At 39.9% G+C, this 21,734-nt stretch overlaps 1 protein-coding gene across 1 annotated transcript; it reads left to right on the top strand.

Annotated features, from left to right (window-relative positions):
• Positions 1–3,827: 3,827 nt before the first annotated feature.
• LOC136676047 (galanin receptor type 1-like) lies at positions 3,828–11,142 on the top strand. Its single transcript, XM_066652900.1, has 3 exons — positions 3,828–4,460; positions 5,420–5,485; positions 10,822–11,142. Exons 1-3 carry the CDS (start codon positions 3,828–3,830, stop codon positions 11,140–11,142), a joined length of 1,020 nt encoding a protein of 339 aa, XP_066508997.1.
• The last annotated feature ends 10,592 nt before the right edge of the window (positions 11,143–21,734 follow it).

Below are 21,734 nucleotides of genomic sequence, written 5' to 3'. Positions count from 1 at the left end.
TGCAAGGAGATGACATTACCTGCTTATCTGTTCCATCAGCTCCGTGATGCCAATCACACAGGTGCTCATTAAGTTGAGTGAAGCCTGGGGTCATTCGAGTGGACTCTGGGTAAAACAGGTGAAGGCAAAGAGACACAAATCTGACCTGTTTGTACCTGGACAGGTGAGCCCAGGTGAAAGGTATGATCACAGTGTAGAAAGTGGTCTTTTAGCAAGCGTAATAATCTTAAATCCAGTCAATGGTTCTCATTAAAATATCGGATTGGATATGTATTTTCACGCACACACACACACACACACTGAAACAAAGCTCTCTAGCAAACTACTGTAGCATATTTAAATAAAATATCACATCAAATCATCCAATATTTTCTAGAATTTTTGTTGTGGTGTATTTTTAACTAAATAAGATATAATAAAATATAATGAAATAAAAACAGCACCAAAATAATGGCTTTTCCTCTTCTCTGCTCACGAACAGAACCCAATGTCCTGCTCTGTGGGGGCTGTCTTTCCTCATCCAGATGTTTATCCTAAACCATGATGTTGCATTTCTCACCTGATATCATTTTGACAATTTATTTTCATAAAAACACTTCAAATAGATTAATAAGAGAAACAACACAGGGTCAGAATATTTATTTTTTTATTTATTTACCTCACAACTCATACACATCCACCTGCATGATTAAGAGCTTCGTATCAGAGCTGAGTAATTTTGTATGGAACGTGGTCATTTATAAGCTGCCGATGAAGACTTTGGAGAACAGCTATAATGTCATGATGTGAGCAGGTGTGAGTGAAGACTGAACTTAGAAATGAGTTTTGAATCATTTGCCATTTATGTAAAATAGAGGAGCTCATGCCTGCTCGAAGGCAGTTGCAGTAATAAAGAGAGCTAGTGCGTAAGAGTCTCATCAGCACACTGAGAGAGAGATGTTCACATCTGAGCTCTCCTGTGGAGGTGAAAGAAAACCGTTTTAACAAGTGAGCTGACGTGTGAATAAAGTTTTAAAGTAGTGTCAGAGATATCAACAACTGAAATGGTACAGATTTATAGCCAGTGATGATTAGTTCAGTCTTGCCACTGTTTAGATTTATGTTGTAATTCATACAGTATGTAATTTCTGAGAGACACAATTCAAGATTACTAAGAGGGGGGTTAATGACAGATTTGGTCAGACAAGACCAGATTAAATGAGGGTATGATCTGACCACACAGGAGCATGTAAATAATGAAACATATTAGGGCCAAGCACTGACATCTGTGGTACCCCTTCGGTGACAGTGGAGGAGAAATGATGCAAAGAGAGACCGACAAATCGCTTACAATCTGTTAAATATGACTTAAACCAGTCTAGCACCGATCCAGCAACACCTAGCTCACACAGTCTTGGTTGGAATATCAGAGGCAGCAAAACACGAATGCTTAGAGCACCAGCATGTGGTGATAATAAGAGAGCAGCACAAAACCCCACAAATGTTTTAGCACGAAATCTCCTTGTGGCCAAAAGGGTCTTCCTCAGAGTCATGTCTCAAATTATTCCAAAGTGAGGTTCCAAATCCATCCTGCTGCCCAGCAGCTCTGTTAAAAGTGAGAACAAGAGACAAAAGGTATAAGTATAAGAGCCTAAACAGCAAGTAAACATCCATGTTTCAGAAAAAGGAAAAAGACGGACACTTTTTATTTGTATTTTTAAAGAATCTGCTGTTAGACTTTCAGTTAATTTCAGATCATTAACAAGAAAAACAATGAATTTCCCTGCTTCTTTTATCTGGATTTTCATATCATAAGAGATATGGAGATACAAAACATGTATCTTTACAAAAACATGTTTTACAGAGCGCAATTTCACTGTTCTGACGTAAGAGAAACACACCACACTCCTCACATACTCTCATCCAACAGCATCAACATTAGCTGTAGCACCATCTTTCCACCCAGGCTCCATCCTGTTTCACTTAAATCATCCACATGTCTATAAAAACAATTCTCTCTCTCCCTCTGAGTGTGTGTGTGTGTGTGTGTGTGTGGATATATAATGAAGATAAAACCTGTGTATACACTAACATTACTCACATTGTGGGGACGTGTCTTCCCTGTGAGGACAAGAAGATGGTTCCCACAACATTACATTTTAAGGTAAGCTTAAGCCCCCACCATGCGTGTGTGTGTGTGTGTGTGTGTGTGTGGTGACGTGTCGCATTGGTGGGACTATAAGTAGGGTGCGGACTGATCGGACGCGCGCACACAGAGACCCTGGATCACCACGGACGCGCGAGGACCGTTCCACACCACACAAACACACAAGCGGGAGTATGCTCGTGACTGAAAGTCACAAAAGGAGCGCGTGCGTCCAGCAGGATGATGAAATGAGCAGCACGAGGTTGTGAAAAGGTTTTATTTATTTTTTTACGCGTAAACCGGACGCTTTCTGCTCCCTTGCTCTTTTTGAAACTGGTGCACGAGATTAAAGGTGCAGTTTGTGGGCTATAGAGGTGGGTAGTGACTATTTACAACTGACCCGAGTATGCATACACCACTAAATTAACAGTTAACAAACTATGAGGATTTGTAAATGTTTTATTGTTATTAATGAGTAAAGGAACATATTTTAACTCAGTTCCATTTTACTTGGAATAGCATTTAATCACATTCTGCTTTCACATTTTCACATCTCCATGATGGCAGCTGTTTCAGCTACTTTTCCTAGTACTACATCCTCAGTAGTTGTAGCTATTGAGCTGCTACCACTGTACTTTAAGGATGGCTGTTTTGGAAAGACACATTTACTCATTTTGTCCTGAGTGAAGGGGTGTGTGCATGGAGCAATGCGAGTGCAGCTTATTTTCCTTATGCATAAACATTAAGGTTTACTAGACCAGCAGCTGAGTAGATGTTCTGCTCTATTTACAAATTCTTGAGCAGCTCAGAGTGGCCTCTTTATGGAACAGGTTTACAGACATGTTTCCGAGAGACTTCCTTTAACACAGACACAGAAACTAGACAGAACCTTCAGTCTGTGCTTAAATATCTTCATTTAAACCAGAGGAAACAGACTCGTTTATATATTTCTGTTGGAAAGATTTTCTTTTTATTATTATTATTTATGATCAGTTATTTAGCCTTCATTTTCCTTTGTGTTTTACCTGTTGACGGCTCAGTTGTTTCCATTATTCAGTTAGTGAGAGGGTTTCTGTTCAGTTAGAGGGTGGGGACCACACAGATAATTGCAGCATTAGTTAATCAAATAAGTATGTTCCTCTGAGTGCTAATTTTGACAAGGAATTATGAGAAGTTAGTGGCAGGGCTATGTACTGATACTGTGTACGTTTTTGCTTAACAAGCTGCAGCCTTAGCAAATTAAAAGTGAATTTTGAAAGTGAGGTTTGTCTTGAACTTGTACACCGTTATTTAATGGTGTCTTGGAGGGGAGTGGGGAGCATTTAGTGGGTGAGACTGCGTGCTGTTAACTGACAGGACTTTATGGAATTAATAATAAAGGCTGTGTGCATTAGAGGGCAGACTACATGTGGTTAGAAGGTGTGGCTGTCAACAGCTAGTGGTCCAACAGTGTGCAGTTAGCTTTTACCACAATGGACTCCATTGCTGTAAATGAGGCAGAAGCTTGATGGCTTGAGGGTGGGGCTTTGTGCAATTAAAGGGCAGGGCTACACACAGTTAGGGCGGGGTTACACACAGCATCAGTAAACCCAGTGTTCATTTCAAACACATTGCCGGCACTTTTATGAAAGCACATTCTTCACACATTCATAGATCAGACCATAGATTGAGTCTTATTGTTGAGAACTAATCCCTGGTAATGATGAACTCTTCTGTAAATGAGTCTAATGCACCAGATGCTCAGCTGTCTCTTGAGATGGGTGCTGAGAATGTGGCAACGCTGTTGGTGTTTGCACTGATCTTCATGCTGGGTGTGCTGGGGAATGCGGTGGTGATCACAGTCCTAGCCCGGACCCGCCCGGGCCGAGCCCGGAGCACCACCAACATCTTCATCCTGAACTTGAGCGTGGCAGACCTGTCTTACTTGCTCTTCTGCGTGCCCTTCCAAGCCACTGTGTATGTGCTGCCCACCTGGGTCCTGGGTGGGTTTGCCTGCAAGTTTGTACACTACTTCTTCACTGTGTCCATGCTCGTCAGCATCTTTACCCTCTCTGCCATGTCCGTGGACCGCTACGTGGCTATCGTGCGAGCCAGGAGCTCCTCATCTGTCCGTGTGGCCCGGAACGCCGTTCTGGCAGTCCTCCTTATTTGGCTGCTGTCCCTCGCTATGGCCTCGCCCGTTGCCTACCACCAGCGCATCATTGAGCGCGAGGACAATGCCACCTACTGCTGGGAGTACTGGCCACAGGCGCATCACAGGAAGGCGTACGTGGTGTGTACGTTCGTGTTTGGATACGTACTGCCGCTGCTGCTCATCTCCTTCTGTTATGCCAGGGTGAGTGCCACACAGATGGATATGTACCTTGCATGTATCACATAAAATCAGTCTTTAATATGATATAGTTACATTTACATGCATCTCACATGCACCTGAAATCACCTATATGACACTGCCTCGGTGCCCATGAAAACATTTTAACATGACACAGCTGATGTATTAGTTTTGTGCATGAACTCAAGCTCAGTTTGAATGAACAATTTTGCATACCATCTTCACTAAGCACATGAAGAAGACTGGGTAGTAGCCCAATAAAACAATAGAATTCAGAGGCTCATGAGCCAATGGTTGTACTTGTAGACGGAGTTTGACACTGAGCAAAGACTGCACTGTCTGCTTACTGATTTTCAATGGTAGTATGATTTGATTTTGTCATGCGATTATATGATGTTATTTTTATTCCGGTGTACCTATAAATATAATATTAGATTGCCATTATGTTGATATTTTTAACTTAATTCAAATCAAACTTTTTCGCATTTCTAACTGTTTCATTCAAATTTACTTGCACTCATCCCAGACTGATGTCAGCTCACAAAGATACACCAACAATGAAGCTGATGAATATCAAATTGGACGGTGAAAATTGCATGCTCTCAATTTACAATCAGATCTGGTGACCTTTGATGAAAGAGGGACAGTGTGTACACATTTCCAAATGGTGGCTCAAATGCAGTGCACAAAAAAAGGAAAATAATAGGTGTCCACACACTGCGTAAGCAAATCTGTCTTAATTATTGTAAAACGTACCAGTACCGACATATACATGTGGGTATGTATCATGTACTGTGTGGTTTGCAGGGGTTTCTAAAAATAGTGGCCACTGTGTGTGCATGCATGTGTGTGTGTGTGTGTGTGTGTGTGTGTGTGTGTGTGTGTGTGTGTGTGAATTCAGCATTATCACATTATACAGGCTGTTTCAAGCTTAAAATGTGATTTCTTTCCCTGTTTTGCAGGTCTTAAATCATTTGCGCAAAAAGCTCAAAAACATGTCAAAAAAATCTGAGGCTTCTAAAAGGAAGGTATGTCTCCAACCCAACAATCATGTCAAATGTGATTCATCTTTTAATTATTCAAAGAGAAATGCTCTTTGTTTATGGGTATTATAGCACTGCAAGCTGTCTGAAATCTGCAAATATGGCAGACGTCTGTGGACACACTGTCCAATATATCAGCCAACATTTTTTTATGCAATGCACAGCATTAATAAAGATTTTTATTCCCAAACACTTTCTGTTTACTGGGGAAGACTTTACACTAGATGTTGGAACATGGCTCTGGTGATTTGATTGCACTGAGCCACATAATATTCAGTGGGGCCTGTTACTGGTGTTACATTATTAGTTCTGGGTCCTCTCAAAATCAGCATCATCTCAAAGGTACAGCCCTCCATTGCTCCAGAGATCACATTTCCACCGAGCCTCATTGGGAATGCTGACCTTAGGCTCATGTACAGCTGCATGTAACTCTGCAGAAACAGGACCGTTGTAAACACTGTGTTAATGTGTATTTAATTAATGTGTATTTTCACAAATCCCACATTTACTCATGCTGCTAACCTGCTACATAGAATTTACAAACTGGTTTATTACAGCTAATTTTCTACATATTGCCACCTGCTTTACCAGAGGGGAATATAAAAACATTTTTAGGAAGCTTTAAAATACAGGAGATTTATGGGGAAAGGTTAAACAGGAAGACAGCAGAAGAGAAGTGTAAAATAAGGGGAGAAAGGGAAATACTGGGAATAGCAGGAGAGTTGATACTGACAGACATGGAATTCAGCTGCTTCAAACTGCTTGCATTGTGGACACAGGGAGAAAAAAAATGTATGCAGTGGTCTGGAATAACTGCCCATGACCTCACACACTTTTAAAAATACAGGTGCTACAAAGGGTTCTTGAGCGATGCCACAGAAGAACCACTTTTGATCCCATAATGAACCAGATTTGTCAACAAATTTTATATTGGTAAAGAACATTTACATCAAGCAATGTATTTCTTTTAAATCATATAAAAATTGTTCTTCATGCTCACACATCTCTTAAACAAACATGGTTCTTCATGAAACCAACAGATACAAAAGAACACTTTGTAGCACCATCCATCCATCCATTATCTGTAACCCTTATCCAATTTAGGGTCGCGGAGGGTCCAGAGCCTACCTGGAATCATCGGGCGCAAGGCGGGAATACGCCCTGGAGGGGACGCCAGTCCTTCACAGGGCCTTTGTAGCACCTTTAGTTTTAAAAGTGTAATTACACCATGCTGAATACAAAGCATTGGCTAGAGGTGGATAAAGCCCACCAGTATATGGTTGTGGTTCAGTGCAACTGTGTTCTCTGAAGTGATGGAGCTCCATCCAATACATTCATCAGAACTGTTTGACACTTTTAGTAGGTACTTAGTTATCACTGAAGGCCATTTTTAAAATAATGACTTCAGTAAGATATTATTCAACACTTTTCACTGAAACTGTGTCTAATTTTCTGAGCAGAATTACATTTTAATATATGATTTAACATATTTATTGCCAACACAAGCCGTTTTTGGCTTGGCATTTGATTAAATCACAAGTGATTCATCAATTTACATGGGCACAGTTTGCTTGGGATTAGTACAATTAGATTTAACCCATTATTAGGAGCATGTTCCAGGATTTATTTTAATAACAATTCAGCTAGAGATGATTGGACACTTGATTTTGGCTGTGTTTATCAGCTCCATCAGCAGTTTAGCTCTGTGTAAAATCTCAAAGAAAAAAGAAGGGATTTTAACTAAATATATAAGGAATACATAAAAATGCACAAAAGAGCCAAATAACTTACAAGGTTTCAGAAGGATGTGTTTGTAAGAATGTGTAAACAATAGTTGCTGAGCTTCTGTGGAATTTATAATGTGTCAAACAAAATCCTGCAGCAAAAACACTTACCTAAGCGTTAATGTTCTGAAAGACACACACACACACAAACACGGCTTGAGTGACAGAGCTCCTACAAATACTTTTTGGACTGCAGCTGGAGTGGTGTTTCTTATAAAGATCTAATTCTCCAACATCAGCACCTGACCTCACTAATTTTTGTGGCTGAATGCCAAAAAATCCTTGCAGCAATATTCCTATTGTAAAGCCTTAAAGACTTCATAGAAGAGTAGAGACTCTTAGTGTAGTAAAAAAGAACAAACTCCTGATCAGTGCTTATTATAATTATTATTATTATTATTATTAAGCATTATTGAATGAACAAGTGTCCACAAACTTTTGCCCTTAATTGGGAGAAGGTGTGAACACTGAGTATATCAGTTTTTAGAGGGTTTATATTTAGCGAATATGATGAACCGAGGAGAGAGAGAGAGAGAGAGATCTTAAACTCCTGCCTTTTTATCCTTCCATTATCATAACTGAAACCATGCTTGAGTTTTCTCTCTCTCTTATTAAGTGAAATCATCTTAAATATAGTCAATATATTTATCATAATTAGATTTCTGAGTGATTACTATGACTATTAAATCTGTTCCTAGAGAAAAAGGATTACTTCACTGGCAGACAATCATTCACATTATGCCATAGTTGTGTTTAGTTGAGTTTGGTGTAGTTGAGTTGTGTGGCTGTGTGTAGTTGAGTTTTGTGTAGTTGAATTGTGTGGCTGTGTGTAGTTGAATTGTGTGTTGTGTGGCTGTGTGTAGTTGAATTGTGTGTAGTTGAGTTGTGTGGCTGTTTGTAGTTGAGTTGTGTGACTGTGTGTAGTTGAGTTGTGTGGCTGTGTGTAGTTGAATTGTGTGTAGTTGAGTTGTGTGGCTGTTTGTAGTTGAGTTGTGTGACTGTGTGTAGTTGAGTTGTGTGGCTGTGTGTTTTTGAGTTGTGTGGCAGTGTGTAGTTGAGTTGTGTAGCTGTGTGTAGTTGAGTTGTGTGGCTGTGTGTAGTTGAATTGTGTGTAGTTGTGTGTAGTTGAGTGGTGTGGCAGTGTGTAGTTGAGTTGTGTGACTGTGTGTAGTTGAGTTGTGTGTAGTTGAGTTGTGTGACTGTGTGTAGTTGAGTTTTGTTTAGTTGAGTGGTGTGGCTGTGTAGTTGAATTGTGTGTAGATGAATGGTGTGGCTGTGTGTAGTTGAGTTGTGTGACTGTGTGTATAGTTGAGTTATGTGGCTGTGTGTAGTTGAGTTGTGTGGCAGTGTGTAGTTGAGTTGTGTATTTGAGTTGTGTGTAGTTGAGTTGTGTGGCTGTGTGTAGTTGAGTGGTGTGTAGTTTAGCTGTGTGCAGTTGAGTTGTGTGGCTGTGTGCAGTTGAGTGGTCTGTAGTTTAGCTGTGTGTAGTTGAGTTGTGTGGCTGTGTGTAGTTGAGTGGTGTGTAGTTTAGCTGTGTGCAGTTGAGTTGTGTGGCTGTGTGCAGTTGAGTGGTCTGTAGTTTAGCTGTGTGTAGTTGAGTTGTGTGGCTGTGTGTAGTTGAGTGGTGTGTAGTTTAGCTGTGTGTAGTTGAGTTGTGTGGCTGTGTGTAGTTGAGTGGTGTGTAGTTTAGCTGTGTGCAGTTGAGTTGTGTGGCTGTGTGTAGTTGAGTGGTCTGTAGTTTAGCTGTGTGTAGTTGAGTTGTGTGGCTGTGTGTAGTTGAGTGGTGTGTAGTTTAGCTGTGTGCAGTTGAGTTGTGTGGCTGTGTGCAGTTGAGTGGTCTGTAGTTAAGCTGTGTGTAGTTGAGTTGTGTGGCTGTGTGTAGTTGAGTGGTGTGTAGTTTAGCTGTGTGCAGTTGAGTTGTGTGGCTGTGTGCAGTTGAGTGGTCTGTAGTTTAGCTGTGTGCAGTTGAGTTGTGTGGCTGTGTGTAGTTGAGTGGTGTGTAGTTTAGCTGTGTGCAGTTGAGTTGTGTGGCTGTGTGTAGTTGAGTGGTCTGTAGTTTAGCTGTGTGCAGTTGAGTTGTGTGGCTGTGTGTAGTTGAGTGGTGTGTAGTTTAGCTGTGTGCAGTTGAGTTGTGTGGCTGTGTGCAGTTGAGTGGTCTGTAGTTTAGCTGTGTGTAGTTGAGTTGTGTGGCTGTGTGTAGTTGAAGCCATTCATGAGCTGATGTTCACAGCTGATTTGAACAGGTTTGTTCTCAGTGGAGTTCCGTTTTTTATTGTGTACTCTTCTATTTTTTTCTCATCCACTTCACCACACTTACCCTGATCCCTCATTAATCACACAGAGAACAGTCTCTTTGCCTTGAGCATAGTTCAGCTCAGCTCAGCCTCATGTCATTTGAACTAAATCAATCCAGTTAAATCCTCCAAGACAAACACACAGTCCTCACACGCTCGTTATCACTCACTCTTACGACCTGTTAAAGCAGCTGAAATCCAATTTACACATTTCCAATTGTAGTCCATCATCCATTTTTCAACTCTCTTATACATCTGTTCTACAAATGAAGGGTATTAATCAAGAGTTTGCTCCTCTTTGCTGCAGTAACAGTATCTAACCTTCTGGGAAGGCTTTACAACAGATGTTATATTGCTGTGAACATTTCTGTGAAGGTTTAATGGTGTTCAGACTTCACAGGCTCATTAGTGAAGTCAATTACTGATGTTGGATGATTAGTTATGGCACTCTAAATCCCAAGGTGCTCCATCAGTCCAGCGAACACAGTTCTACTGGTCCACAGCTCAAAATGGAGAGCTTTTTATCTCTTTAGCCCATGCTTGGCATTGAACTTGGTGACTATAAGCTCAGGAAAAATGCTTAGAGTATGTATTAGATTATATTAGTTTATATATGGTCTTGTCTTACTACAAAGAATTATGGGTATAAAGGGGTATATATGAATTGGGACAAGACCAATTCATATTCCGCATGGATTACAACAGCACAACTCATTAGAAAAAGAGTCCGGTTCAGATCTCTGACCTACTGAAAACAACTGCTTCATTTTGAAACAACAAACACTATAACCGAGACCATGAGTTGATCAGTTAATTTAAGCTGCACCTATATACAGACTTGTTATAATCCTTATAATAAGGTGTTGCCAATAGAATTGGATGCAATTGCACATGAGCCTAATTCACCATGCCAACTGTCTGCAAGTGTGTGTGTGAGAGAAATATATTCCCCTTGCATTTGACAATTCTTTTCTCTAAAGTGAAGAAGCTCCACCAAGTGTCTTCTGGATCCAGAACTAATCATAAAATCAAGAACTCATCTAACTAACGCTCTCGTGGCTGCCATCAAATCCACAGAATACTGTTCCAAAATATCGTCTAAAGCCTTTTCAGCCATGATGAAGCAGTTACTGCAAGATAGAGGAACAAACTCACAATAAATACCATTCATATCAGAATGATCTGTGATAAGGTGTGCGTACAGTGCATTTCTCTAACTGTGTCCCACCGTGTTTTCCCACAGACAGCTCAGACAGTGTTGGTGGTGGTGGTGGTGTTCTGTCTCTCCTGGCTCCCTCACCATGTGGTTCATCTCTGGGTGGAGTTCGGTTCTTTCCCTTTAAACCAAGCCTCGTTTATTTTTCGGGTGGTGGCCCACTGCCTCGCCTACAGCAATTCCTCCGTCAATCCCATCATCTATGCCTTCCTGTCTGAGAACTTTCGGAAGGCCTACAAGCAGGTGTTCAAGTGCCAGATAAGCAACAGCGACTCACCGCTTAATGACATCAAAGAGGTGCGCAGTAAAGCCGAGACCCCACCCTCCACTAACTGCACTAATGTCTGACTTATTTCTGGAAGAATAGGACACGAATAAACCTGGAGATTAAACTGAAATAATCCCATCATGATGCTACTGTCTTTTCCCCAAAAAAACATGTCCTTCTTTTTCTTTCATTTTATTTGGGATTTTTAAAAAGATTATATTGTGGTTATGATAAAAAAAATAAATGCACTTACACAATTTTCACAATTTTCCCAAGACATTTCATCACAAAGCACCTTGAGGGGAAATCACAGTATTATTACAGATTTCTATGTTCATGAATGTAGTTGTAAATCAAGTCAGAATGATCTACAATGATTTGGATGGTATAAGAATCATGGCTCACAGACATATGCAGTAATCGGAAACAGTTGATTTTGACAGTTCTTCTGAGTTTCTGTAAGAACCCTCTGAAAAAAAAAGGTCTTTTAAAGGTATATATTGCTTCAAATGTCTAGTTACTGAAAGCAGTTCTGACACCACAGAGTGCCACTGGAATGCAGCATTTAGCTTTACACCTGACTCTGAATGTCTGTGATTAGATCTGTTCTTTAATTTGGAAGAATATTTAAAAATTTGGTATAACTCCCCTTATATCAAATGTAATATTTGTGAGAAATTTTAAATATAGTTTATTCCTCTTTAATTATTGCAGTAAACCTGGATAAAACCCTACATATCACCGCTGTGCGATTAAAAACACGCATGTCCATTTTTGTGAATTTTTAATTTACTACATCATTTGAACACAGCAGCTGTCATAATGAATGGGCCAATAGAAATGCTCCAAAATTACTTGTAATGAAATCGTTTTACATTGACTCCCATTGAAAGTTAAGATGGTTTCTCCCTTGCTATTTTGGGAGATACAGGTTTTTAATTGGACAGCGGCGATATATTCGAGATGTAATGCACTAGAGCAAGGTCTGGAAGCCCCTCCATAAACATTTGAACATATGTTTGCACTTTTTGTAGCTTTTTTGTGTGTGTGTGTGTGTGGTTGTAAAATGTAAATTGCATTCAAATTTATCACTTACTGCATGTTGTCTCTGTAGGACACAAAACCTCTCAATTTTTGACGTATCAAATTGAAATCAGCAGTTACATTGTTTTGAAATGTTATGAGAAATAGATCAATAAAAAATGTCCCAAAAGAATTAACTTGGAATAAAATCTTTTACTATAACCTCTCGCGGAAAGCTGAGGTTTGGAGGTTTTGCCCCAGTGACAGTGTGTATTTATTTGAATGCAGATGACACTGTGCATGAATGGTGTTTTTTGTGCCTTATTTATTTATTACAGGTTTCATTAGAGGAAAATTATAAAGACATGCTAATTATGTGCCTGATTAAAACATGTTCATTGAGCCACTGTATTTACAGATAAGCTGCTTTATTTTTATTTTGTTGTATTTTTTTTCCATTATGATTTAATTTTGCTGGCTACTGACTGCCTTTCCTTTGTTATGAAGACAAATAACTTTTGATTATTCTTGACTTCAAAAAATTACATCTTGTGAAGTAAAATATCTTTTGATAGTCCATAAAAAATCATTATTTTTCTGAGATTGTTATAAGAATATGAGATTGTTACCTGTTACTAAACATTTGTTTTAGACCTTTTTTTTTCTGTATTTGCTTTTTTATTTAAGTGCTTTAAGATTTATCCAGTGGGAAAGTGTGCTATTCCATACATATGAATAAAGTCACCTAAACCAGTGCAACAATGGCCTAAATAATCAAAATAACCATGACCTTAAATCTAAACCTAAACCTAAACCTAAATCTAGGCTTCAAAAGGTTGTAATCCACTGGATTTTCTTTTGCCATCCTTCTGTATAAAGTTTACAGTTTCTTTAACATTTCACTGGGTACAAAACAGAGAGCTTGTGTGGATTTTGTGAAACAGTCCCAGGATCTCACAAGATCTCAGTTAAAGTTCATAAAAGAAGTAAAGTTGTCTTGGTAGAAATGTTACAAATATTTATGCTGGTTATTTTAACTAATTTGTGGAGATATTGTTGTTCAGTTAATCAACCAAGCAGGCAAACATACCAGCGATGGTAGAGTTGATCCTACTGTCTACTGTCTGCCGGTTCCACAACGACAGATTCAATCTCATTTAAAAAAATACAAAAAGGGGAATAAAAAACTTGAATTTTTGGCCCAAAAAATAATGTGGAATCCCTGCTGCCTCCCGCAATTTCGCACATTTTTTCACTCTTTGTGTTGTGCGCACTATTTCCGTAGAAACTCCATGGTATTAGGGATTTTAAGTAATCTACAGATGATTTACACTTTACAGGAGCATGTGTGGGACTTGAGCATCTGTATAATTCGGTATCTGAAGGGGGTCCTGGAAACAATTCCCTGTGGATACAGAGGGATAACTGTATATGCAACGCATATCCATAGTCATTTGGCAGCAGATTACTAAAATAAAAGTCCCCCTTTCAAGATCCCTAATGTTTCCTACACATACTGTTGAAAATGTCTTTGCTTAGGAATTAGAATGAATTTCAGCTGTGTAAAAAATAGTAAATAGAACATTGCTTGTTGATATATGTATTTATCTCAATAAGTGTTTAACCCTTTCTGCAGTGGCCTGAGAAACATTTCTGCTGTTTCATCTATGTTTCGGTGTAAATTAAGTGTCACTGGTGTTGTGCATGTATCTGATATGTAATTAATGTGGTGTAACAAAGCAGAACATCATTATTATTCAGATTTAACAAAACAGGTATAAGCTCTTACTAATCTAAACTCTTGCACTCACTCAGAAAATAAAAACACAGACCTTCCAATAGTACAGAAAGCTTTGTGCATCATTTCTACTGTGGTGAGCGATCTGGTCGCACACAGAAAACTCTGATTCTACTCTGATTTATTTCACTGTTTGAACATGGCTTTTCTATCAGCATTTTTAATCCAGATGAAAAAGCAAATTGTTCCAGAAAGAGGTTATTATTGGTGATTGTAGCAACCCAAAATTTTCATGTTGGTACCACTTTATTTATTCTATTAAACAACAAATATTGGAGATTAGCTGTTTCATTTTTCATGTTTTTTTTTCAAAACATGATCTCTTATGAATGAGTTCTAATTGATTCTACTTGGTGAATGTAGTACGTCTCGTATATAAATTTAAATAATTTATCATTTGGGTTATTTTGAGCATGTGGGTTTTTATTGAACCCCAAGTGGTGAAGAAAGTGTAATTTAGAAACCCATTAAGTCAGCATTCACAACATTGAGCAGTTATGAAACCGTAAGTGAAATATAATGAAGCATGAAATTAGTGGACACACTATATGATATATATATTTAAATATGGCATTAATACAAAAATGAATAGATGACACTTTTTAGAGATCTCAGCTCCAACTTAACTCGGAGCAAAGCTCTCATCAAAGAACCCTAAATGTCATCTATAACGTAGTTATGCTAACAAACTAGGACTAGATTAGACCTTTTAACCTATTAACCTTTTAATGCTGAGGTTATATTACTCTGTATTTATATTATAGAACTGTCCTTGAAAATCCCCTGCACTGAGAATGTGGTTTCTAAGTCCTCCTTTTCAGGTTATTATGATGTAAACTGATATTTATAATTGAGTCATCTCGCTCTGTGGACCAGACCGTGGCTCAATTCATTCACACTTTGACCAATTGCTGAAAGAATGGAGATCACATCAGGGTTTTGGTCAGAGAACACAGGCAAGTATTTCTAAAGTGTGCTGTAATCAATCACACAATGACAAACACACTTTCCAAGAACGAGTGTTTTCTCCTGGGGTCAAAAATCTTTGCCTCTGATTTTCAGTCTCAGTCCAGAGTCTCAGTCCAATGAATGTCCATGAGTTGCTGTGTTTACCTCAGTTCACAAAGGGCCTAATAATGATCTGAATGAATAAAGAGTAAAACAGGATTGATCCAACAATTTAAAAGGATGGACACAGTGGTACGGTGGTGCAGCAGGTTGTGTCTCTGTCACAGCTGCAGGGACTTGGAGGTTGTGGGTTTGAATAGGGTATTCAGCCATGAGGGCTTCAGAGGTCAAATACTGATGTAGAAAAGTTAGTTGTGGATCACAAACACCGCTCCAACTCATCCCAAAGGTACTGGGTGGAGCTCTAGCACTCCAGAGAACACAACCCAACACTGGGGGAATTACCCGCTCTAGCTGGTTATAGACGATGGGCTGATTTAGGCCCCAGAGCATCCCATTGGTCAAAAGGTAATAATAATATTTAACCAGGAAGAAATAGTTCATATACATTTATAGAATACAAATGTATATGACCCACAAGGATTTAAAGCTACTACTCTGTAGAAATGAAAGGGAAAGAGATGTAGAATTTATGAAACAAAAGCTTTTCTTCTAAAGGAGATTATTGAAGCCCGAGAGGCTTGAGGCCTGGGCGCAGAGCTGATTTTCTGATGGAGTTGAGAAAGCTGTAAGAGCTGTGGAAAGTGGAACGTACTTTAGGGTCCAGTCCTCTGTTTAAATTTTCCTTGAGCAACTGAACCCTGGGTTCAAGCTCTCAGTTCGACCCAGAGAGAGGTGAACTGTTTGTCTTCACCTCTATTTCTCTCTGCAGTAATGCTGTAAGCAGGGCTCAGGAGAACGCCTAGAGGATCAGGTCATGTGGGAGTCACCATAGAGTTGTCTGGAAGACATCTGGCAGGTGTCTGGAAGAGAGGAAGGGAATGTGAATTGGATGGCAGTTGCTCTTGAGTCAGTGCTGTCATAAAGCTTATAAAGTTATACAGAATTTTAATGAGGTTAATTCACAACAGGAAGGTCACTTGTTCGATCCCCACGACCAGCAGGGGAACAGGGGGCAGTGGGAGTGAAGGAACAGCACTGTCCTCCTCTTCAATCCATGGCTAAAGTGTCCTTAAGTAAAGCACTGAACCCCCGACTGCTTCCCAAAATGGCTGCCTGCTGATTTTGGTGTGTGTTCACTGCCCCTAGTGCACTAGTATGTGTGTGTGTGTGTGTTCACCGCCATGAATGGGTTAAATGAGGAAGACACACTTGACCAGTAATTGCACATCTGACTTTTTTTTAAAAATTACTTTAAACTACAACTACAACTAAGAAGAGTCAATACTGCACTTTAGAAATGAGAGGGTGAGAGATGCCCTGGTAATGAACTTGATCAAAATTGAAGGACATCTTTAAAGTCTCAGGCCGGGGCTCTGTCCTGATGATCTGATTTATGAATTAATAAAGAGCTGCCTGGGATTCATGTGGGAGGGGTCTGGGTGTGGACTGGGAGTCATCTGGGGGAGAGGAACAGAATGTGAAGTGGATGAATATCGCTCTTGATTCAGTCATGGATTTGTGAAGGCTAGAAAGTTATAAAAGCTTTTAATAAAAGAGTGTGTTCTCTCTCCATTGAACTCAGCAGCCACTAGGAAAACAAAAGCAAATGAGAAGACAGAACCTGGAAATTATTCAGCTCACCTTGTGGATACGTTAATGCGCAAACAGGGATCCTGAGAAAAGAACAGGTTTCAAAATGGGTTGTTTTCAGGATTTTTACTGAATACAATGTAAAAGTAATAAAGCTGAATATGCTGATCTCATTTCCTGTGACTGATGCTCATTCGCTGATGAAAATGCCTCATCTAAATAAACAGATTTATATTTTCTTTGCATCTATTTGCTGCCACTTCATGGTCATCTCATCTCATTTTTTACTGCGGTTATTTTAGGTCAAGACCTGTGTAAATGTTTCTTTCTCTTTAGGATTGCATAGATTTCCAAAGAGCTCCCAAGGTAGGAATGAATACACCCTGGACACCATCATGGAGCATAACCTCCCCACTCAGTCACACACACACATCCACAAAAGTAACAATTTACTAATCCATGCACCAACATTTGTTTTTGGACTATGGGAGGAGACTGGAGAACCCAGAGGAAACCCACACAGACACAGGGAGAACACACCAAACGCCTCACAGGCAGTGAAACCAGCTGGGGATTAAACCCCCAATTTCAGAAGCCTGGAGCTGTGTGACAGCGACAGTGATCTCAACCCACACCTCAAACTACATTCACAATGTTTTTGAGACTTGCTTTTCAAAATCAAACATCCATCCATCCATCATCTGTAACCGCTTATCCAATTTAGGGTCGCGGTGGGTCCAGAGCCTACCTGGAATCATCGGGCGCAAGGCGAGAATACACCCTGGAGGGGACGCCAGTCCTTCACAGGGCAACACAGACACTCACACATTCACTCACACACTCACACCTACGGACACTTTCGAGTTGCCAATCCACCTGCAACGTGTGTTTTTGGACTGTGGGAGGAAACCGGAGCACCCGGAGGAAACCCACGCGGACACGGGGAGAACACACCAACTCCTGGACAGTCACCCGGAGCAGGAATCGAACCCACAACCTCCAGGCCCCTGGAGCTGTGTGACTGCGACACTACCTGCTGCGCCACCGTGCTGCCCTCAAAATCAAACAATCAACTCCAAATCAAACACTGCTGTCAGATGACGCAGAAAGCCAGCCACAGCATAAACAATTCACAGTGTCAGTTATTTATTCTTTATGAGAGTGAACCCACCTTCATCCAAATAGATACAGCCATGCTCTCGCCATGAATCCCATTTCAGAAAATACACCAGTATTAATTTTTGAGGTCAGGGCAGATCTCTGTCTACATGTGCTGCTTTACCTACAGTACAGAACATATGCTAAAGTAGTATAAAGCGTATCTTTATTGAACGTCTAAAATTACTTGTAGCTACTTCCTTCTTTCTGAATAATGCTCAGATGGTATTTGAAAGGCTTGTTCCATCTCTCTGCGTGTGTCACAGGATAACATCAGTTCTGCTAAGACTCCCTTCCCTCTAATACATTTTACCCTGTATTCTGTTTAAAGTATTGTTTGACCAATGCACTGAGCCCTCCTCTTTTATACTTTTACTGTACAGTACAGTAACTTTCAGGTACTAGGGCTGATGACTGATTAAAAACAGTAATTAACTAATGAATCATACAATTTTCTGAGATTAATTGCCATTAATCTCATTGTCCCTTTGTCCCGTTGATGCTTTTAATAATGAATTATTAAATTTAATATAAAGTATCAAAGGCCGTCACAGCAGAGCAGCAGGTAGCGTCTCTGTCACAGCTCCAGGGTCCTGGAGGTTGTGGGTTGGAGTCCTGCTCCGGGTGACTGTCTGTGAGGAGTGTGGTGTGTTCTCTCTGTGTCTGCGTGGGTTTCCTCCGGGTGACTGTCTGTGAGGACTGTGGTGTGTTCTCCCTGTGTCTGCATGGGTTTCCTCTGGGTGACTGTCTGTGAGGAGTGTGGTGTGTTCTCCCTGTGTCTGCGTGGGTTTCCTCCGGGTGACTGTCTGTGAGGACTGTGGTGTGTTCTCCCTGTGTCTGCATGGGTTTCCTCCGGGTGACTGTCTGTGAGGAGTGTGGTGTGTTCTCCCTGTGTCTGCGTGGGTTTCCTCCGGGTGACTGTCTGTGAGGAGTGTGGTGTGTTCTCCCTGTGTCTGCGTGGGTTTCCTCCGGGTGACTGTCTGTGAGGAGTGTGGTGTGTTCTCCCTGTGTCTGCGTGGGTTTCCTCCGGGTGACTGTCTGTGAGGACTGTGGTGTGTTCTCCCTGTGTCTGCGTGGGTTTCCTCCAGGTGCTCCGGTCTCCTCCCACACTCCAAAAACACATGTTGGTAGGTGGATTGGAGACTCAAAAGTGTCTGTAGGTGTGAGTGTGTGAGTGAATGTGTGAGTGTGTATCACCCTGCAAAGGACTAGCGCCCCCACAGCCATTGGAAGGGGAATAAATGTAGTGTACAGTGTGATATGCAAGAAGAACCCATTCTTTTTTATTTAATTTTGTTTATATTTTCTCAGTGGTTTGATGACTTTTAAATTATAGTCTCCTTTTTTGCTGAGTAAAAGTTTCATGGAGTTCTTTAAACACAGAAGCTTTAATGAAGAAAATAAATGCCATGGTGTGCCTCATTGCTCAAAAATGAGGCACAGCAGGAGTTGTGTGAATTTGTGGAAAGAGTGTGTGGGGGAGGATAATGGATTGTTAGCTTGTTATAATATTTAATAAATATTTCAATATAAATAAAATGTAGTTTACAATTTGGTCTCAACAGAAGAAATGCTATGTATAAATCGCTAGATAAACCCACAAATATGTCCCTAGGCTCCATACAAGGAGTGAATTGTGGGAGTTATGTGAGTGTTCACAAACCTTTGGACGTATAGTGTAGTTTACATCGAAGCCAAAAGCCTGTGGTCTTATTTTTTCAGTAGGTCTCATGGACATCTAACCAAAGCAAATGTTTTTACTGTCACTTTTTAGGGACCTACTAGATATTTAATATTTTATTTCAGTGCTTCCTGTGTGCTTCTAAAGGGTTTGATTCAGAGCTCTAGGCAAATCCTGAAATATTTTCTATAAATCTGGTAAATTCTGTTAAATGGAGAGTTAACAGCTGCTGGAGTGTTAAGTTTAATGTCAGAGCTTCTTCCCTGTTTTCCTTTGAATCCATCCTTCTTTCCTTTATGTGATTTTTTGGAGACGTGTTTCTTGTTCGTGATCTAAAATAGCTGTCACTCCTGGCAGGTCATTACAGAGAGAGAGAGAGAGAGAGAGAGAGATAGAGAGAGGGGTGTGAAGAAGGTGAGATGAAGATATAGAGATTGAAATAATTAAAGAGCATAAAGGCAGGGGACAGATCAGTTATGAGACATTTATATTTCAATGACACAGTGGGATATAATATTAAAGGTGTGAGAGGTAAAGGAGAGGAGAGCACTGAGCTGGTGGTGAGTGTGATCTCACAGCTGAGGGTCACAGTGATCGCAGCTCAAACCTGCAGCTGAAAGAGCAATTACTTCAACAATACACTGTTCCCAGAAACGTGTTTATGACCAGGACCTGTTCCCATCTCAACACCCCACACCCCTCCCTCTCCCTCTGAAAATACAGCTGTATTCTGCTGTTTCTGCTCATTTCACCAATGTTTGAGCAGCTCGTGGTGGCTATTTTTGCATCTTTCCCTTACCTCTTGCAGGAGATCAGCTGAGAATAACACCATGGCAGTTACAGGTGATGTTTTCTCAGTGTCCAATTACCACCAAGTTGAACTTTTCATCTGAATTCCATTTTTGTCCCCAGCTTCGAGATGGAACACTGGAAGGGAGTTTCACACTGAGCTGTCTCTCACAATCCAAAAGAAAATAACTGTCTTTGTTTCTGACCCTTTTTAAGGTCAGACATTTTTAGTCATCTATCAATATCAGGTTAGAACTGCAAATAGTGTCCACTTTTTCTCTGAATTGAAGAGAGGTAATTGGAATTTTTTCCACTTTTCACTTTTCAGAATGGATGTAATTGGTTAACAGACAGAAGGCTGGGATAAATGTGGTTTTCCTGCTGACTGCTGTAAATGTCTCTGGAAGAAATAATTGTGTCTCTAGAAGAAATATTTTTCTTTTTTTATTGTAGAATTTGGTGAAAGTTTTTTTCAGTTTTTTTTTCAGTTTCAGTATTTTTCTTTACTAGATTGCCAGATAACGTAACTGCCTCTGAGGAAGCTGCAGAATGTTATCTTCTGAATGTTATGTTTCTGATGCAGATTCTGAAGAAGATCTTTACTGCACATTTCTATTATGATTGTTGCCTCTGTAGGAGCGACAGAATGTTATACAATAATGCTCTGCTTCCTCTAAGGCAGAGGCTTAGACAAAGTTGAGTAGAGGTATTATACATCAATCTGCAGCTTTTTCAGTGGCAGCAATAAGAAATCAAGGCTGCAACATGTACCCCTTTAGAATCTGCCTCAGTGGCAGCAGAGCATTTTAACATTCTGCAGGTTTCTCAGAGGCACTGAGTTACATTATCCTCCATTCAAGCAAAACAAAATACTGAAGGACTAGCAGATGACCAACACAAACTGTGCAGAAACAGACGAGCTACTGTCACCAACTTTACATTCACAAGGTGGACCAATGAAGTAGGTGTTTCTAACAGAGTCGTCAGTGACTGGGCACTTTTAATACTCAAGCAACACTGCTGTGTTAACAAGCAGCATTTGGTGACTAGGTTTCTCATTATTTCATTATTAAAGAATGACTACATTAACTAAATTTCTCAATTATCCATAATAGAATAGCCAAGCCAGTAATCACTGATACAGTTTGGCCCAGTAATAAAACGTTGCTAGAGTTTCTTGTACTGTTGCACCACCGTGTGCTCACAGTGAGAATAACAGAGTTACTGTGCTGATGGCACTATAAATTTAGTGACCCATATTGGGTAAAAAACCGCAACCCTGAATTGGGTAAACGGTTACACACAATGAATGAATGAATGAATGAACGAATGAATTAATTAATTAATGAATATTGGGTAAAATAGTAATAATAATAATAATAATAATAATAATAATAATAATAATAATAATAATAATTTACAAAAATAAATAAATAAATATATTCGTGTGTGTGTTAGTTAGTTAGTTGGTTATTTAGTGTGTTAGTGTTTATGTTTGTTTGTTTTTTGCTGTGTGTTTTAATGATGAATGTTGAAATGTAAAGTTGTATTATCCTATATAT

Source organism: Hoplias malabaricus, chromosome X1 (assembly GCF_029633855.1).
Source record: "Hoplias malabaricus isolate fHopMal1 chromosome X1, fHopMal1.hap1, whole genome shotgun sequence".
NCBI classification, from domain to species: domain Eukaryota; kingdom Metazoa; phylum Chordata; class Actinopteri; order Characiformes; family Erythrinidae; genus Hoplias; species Hoplias malabaricus.
This window is presented reverse-complemented; position numbering and strand designations above follow the sequence as displayed.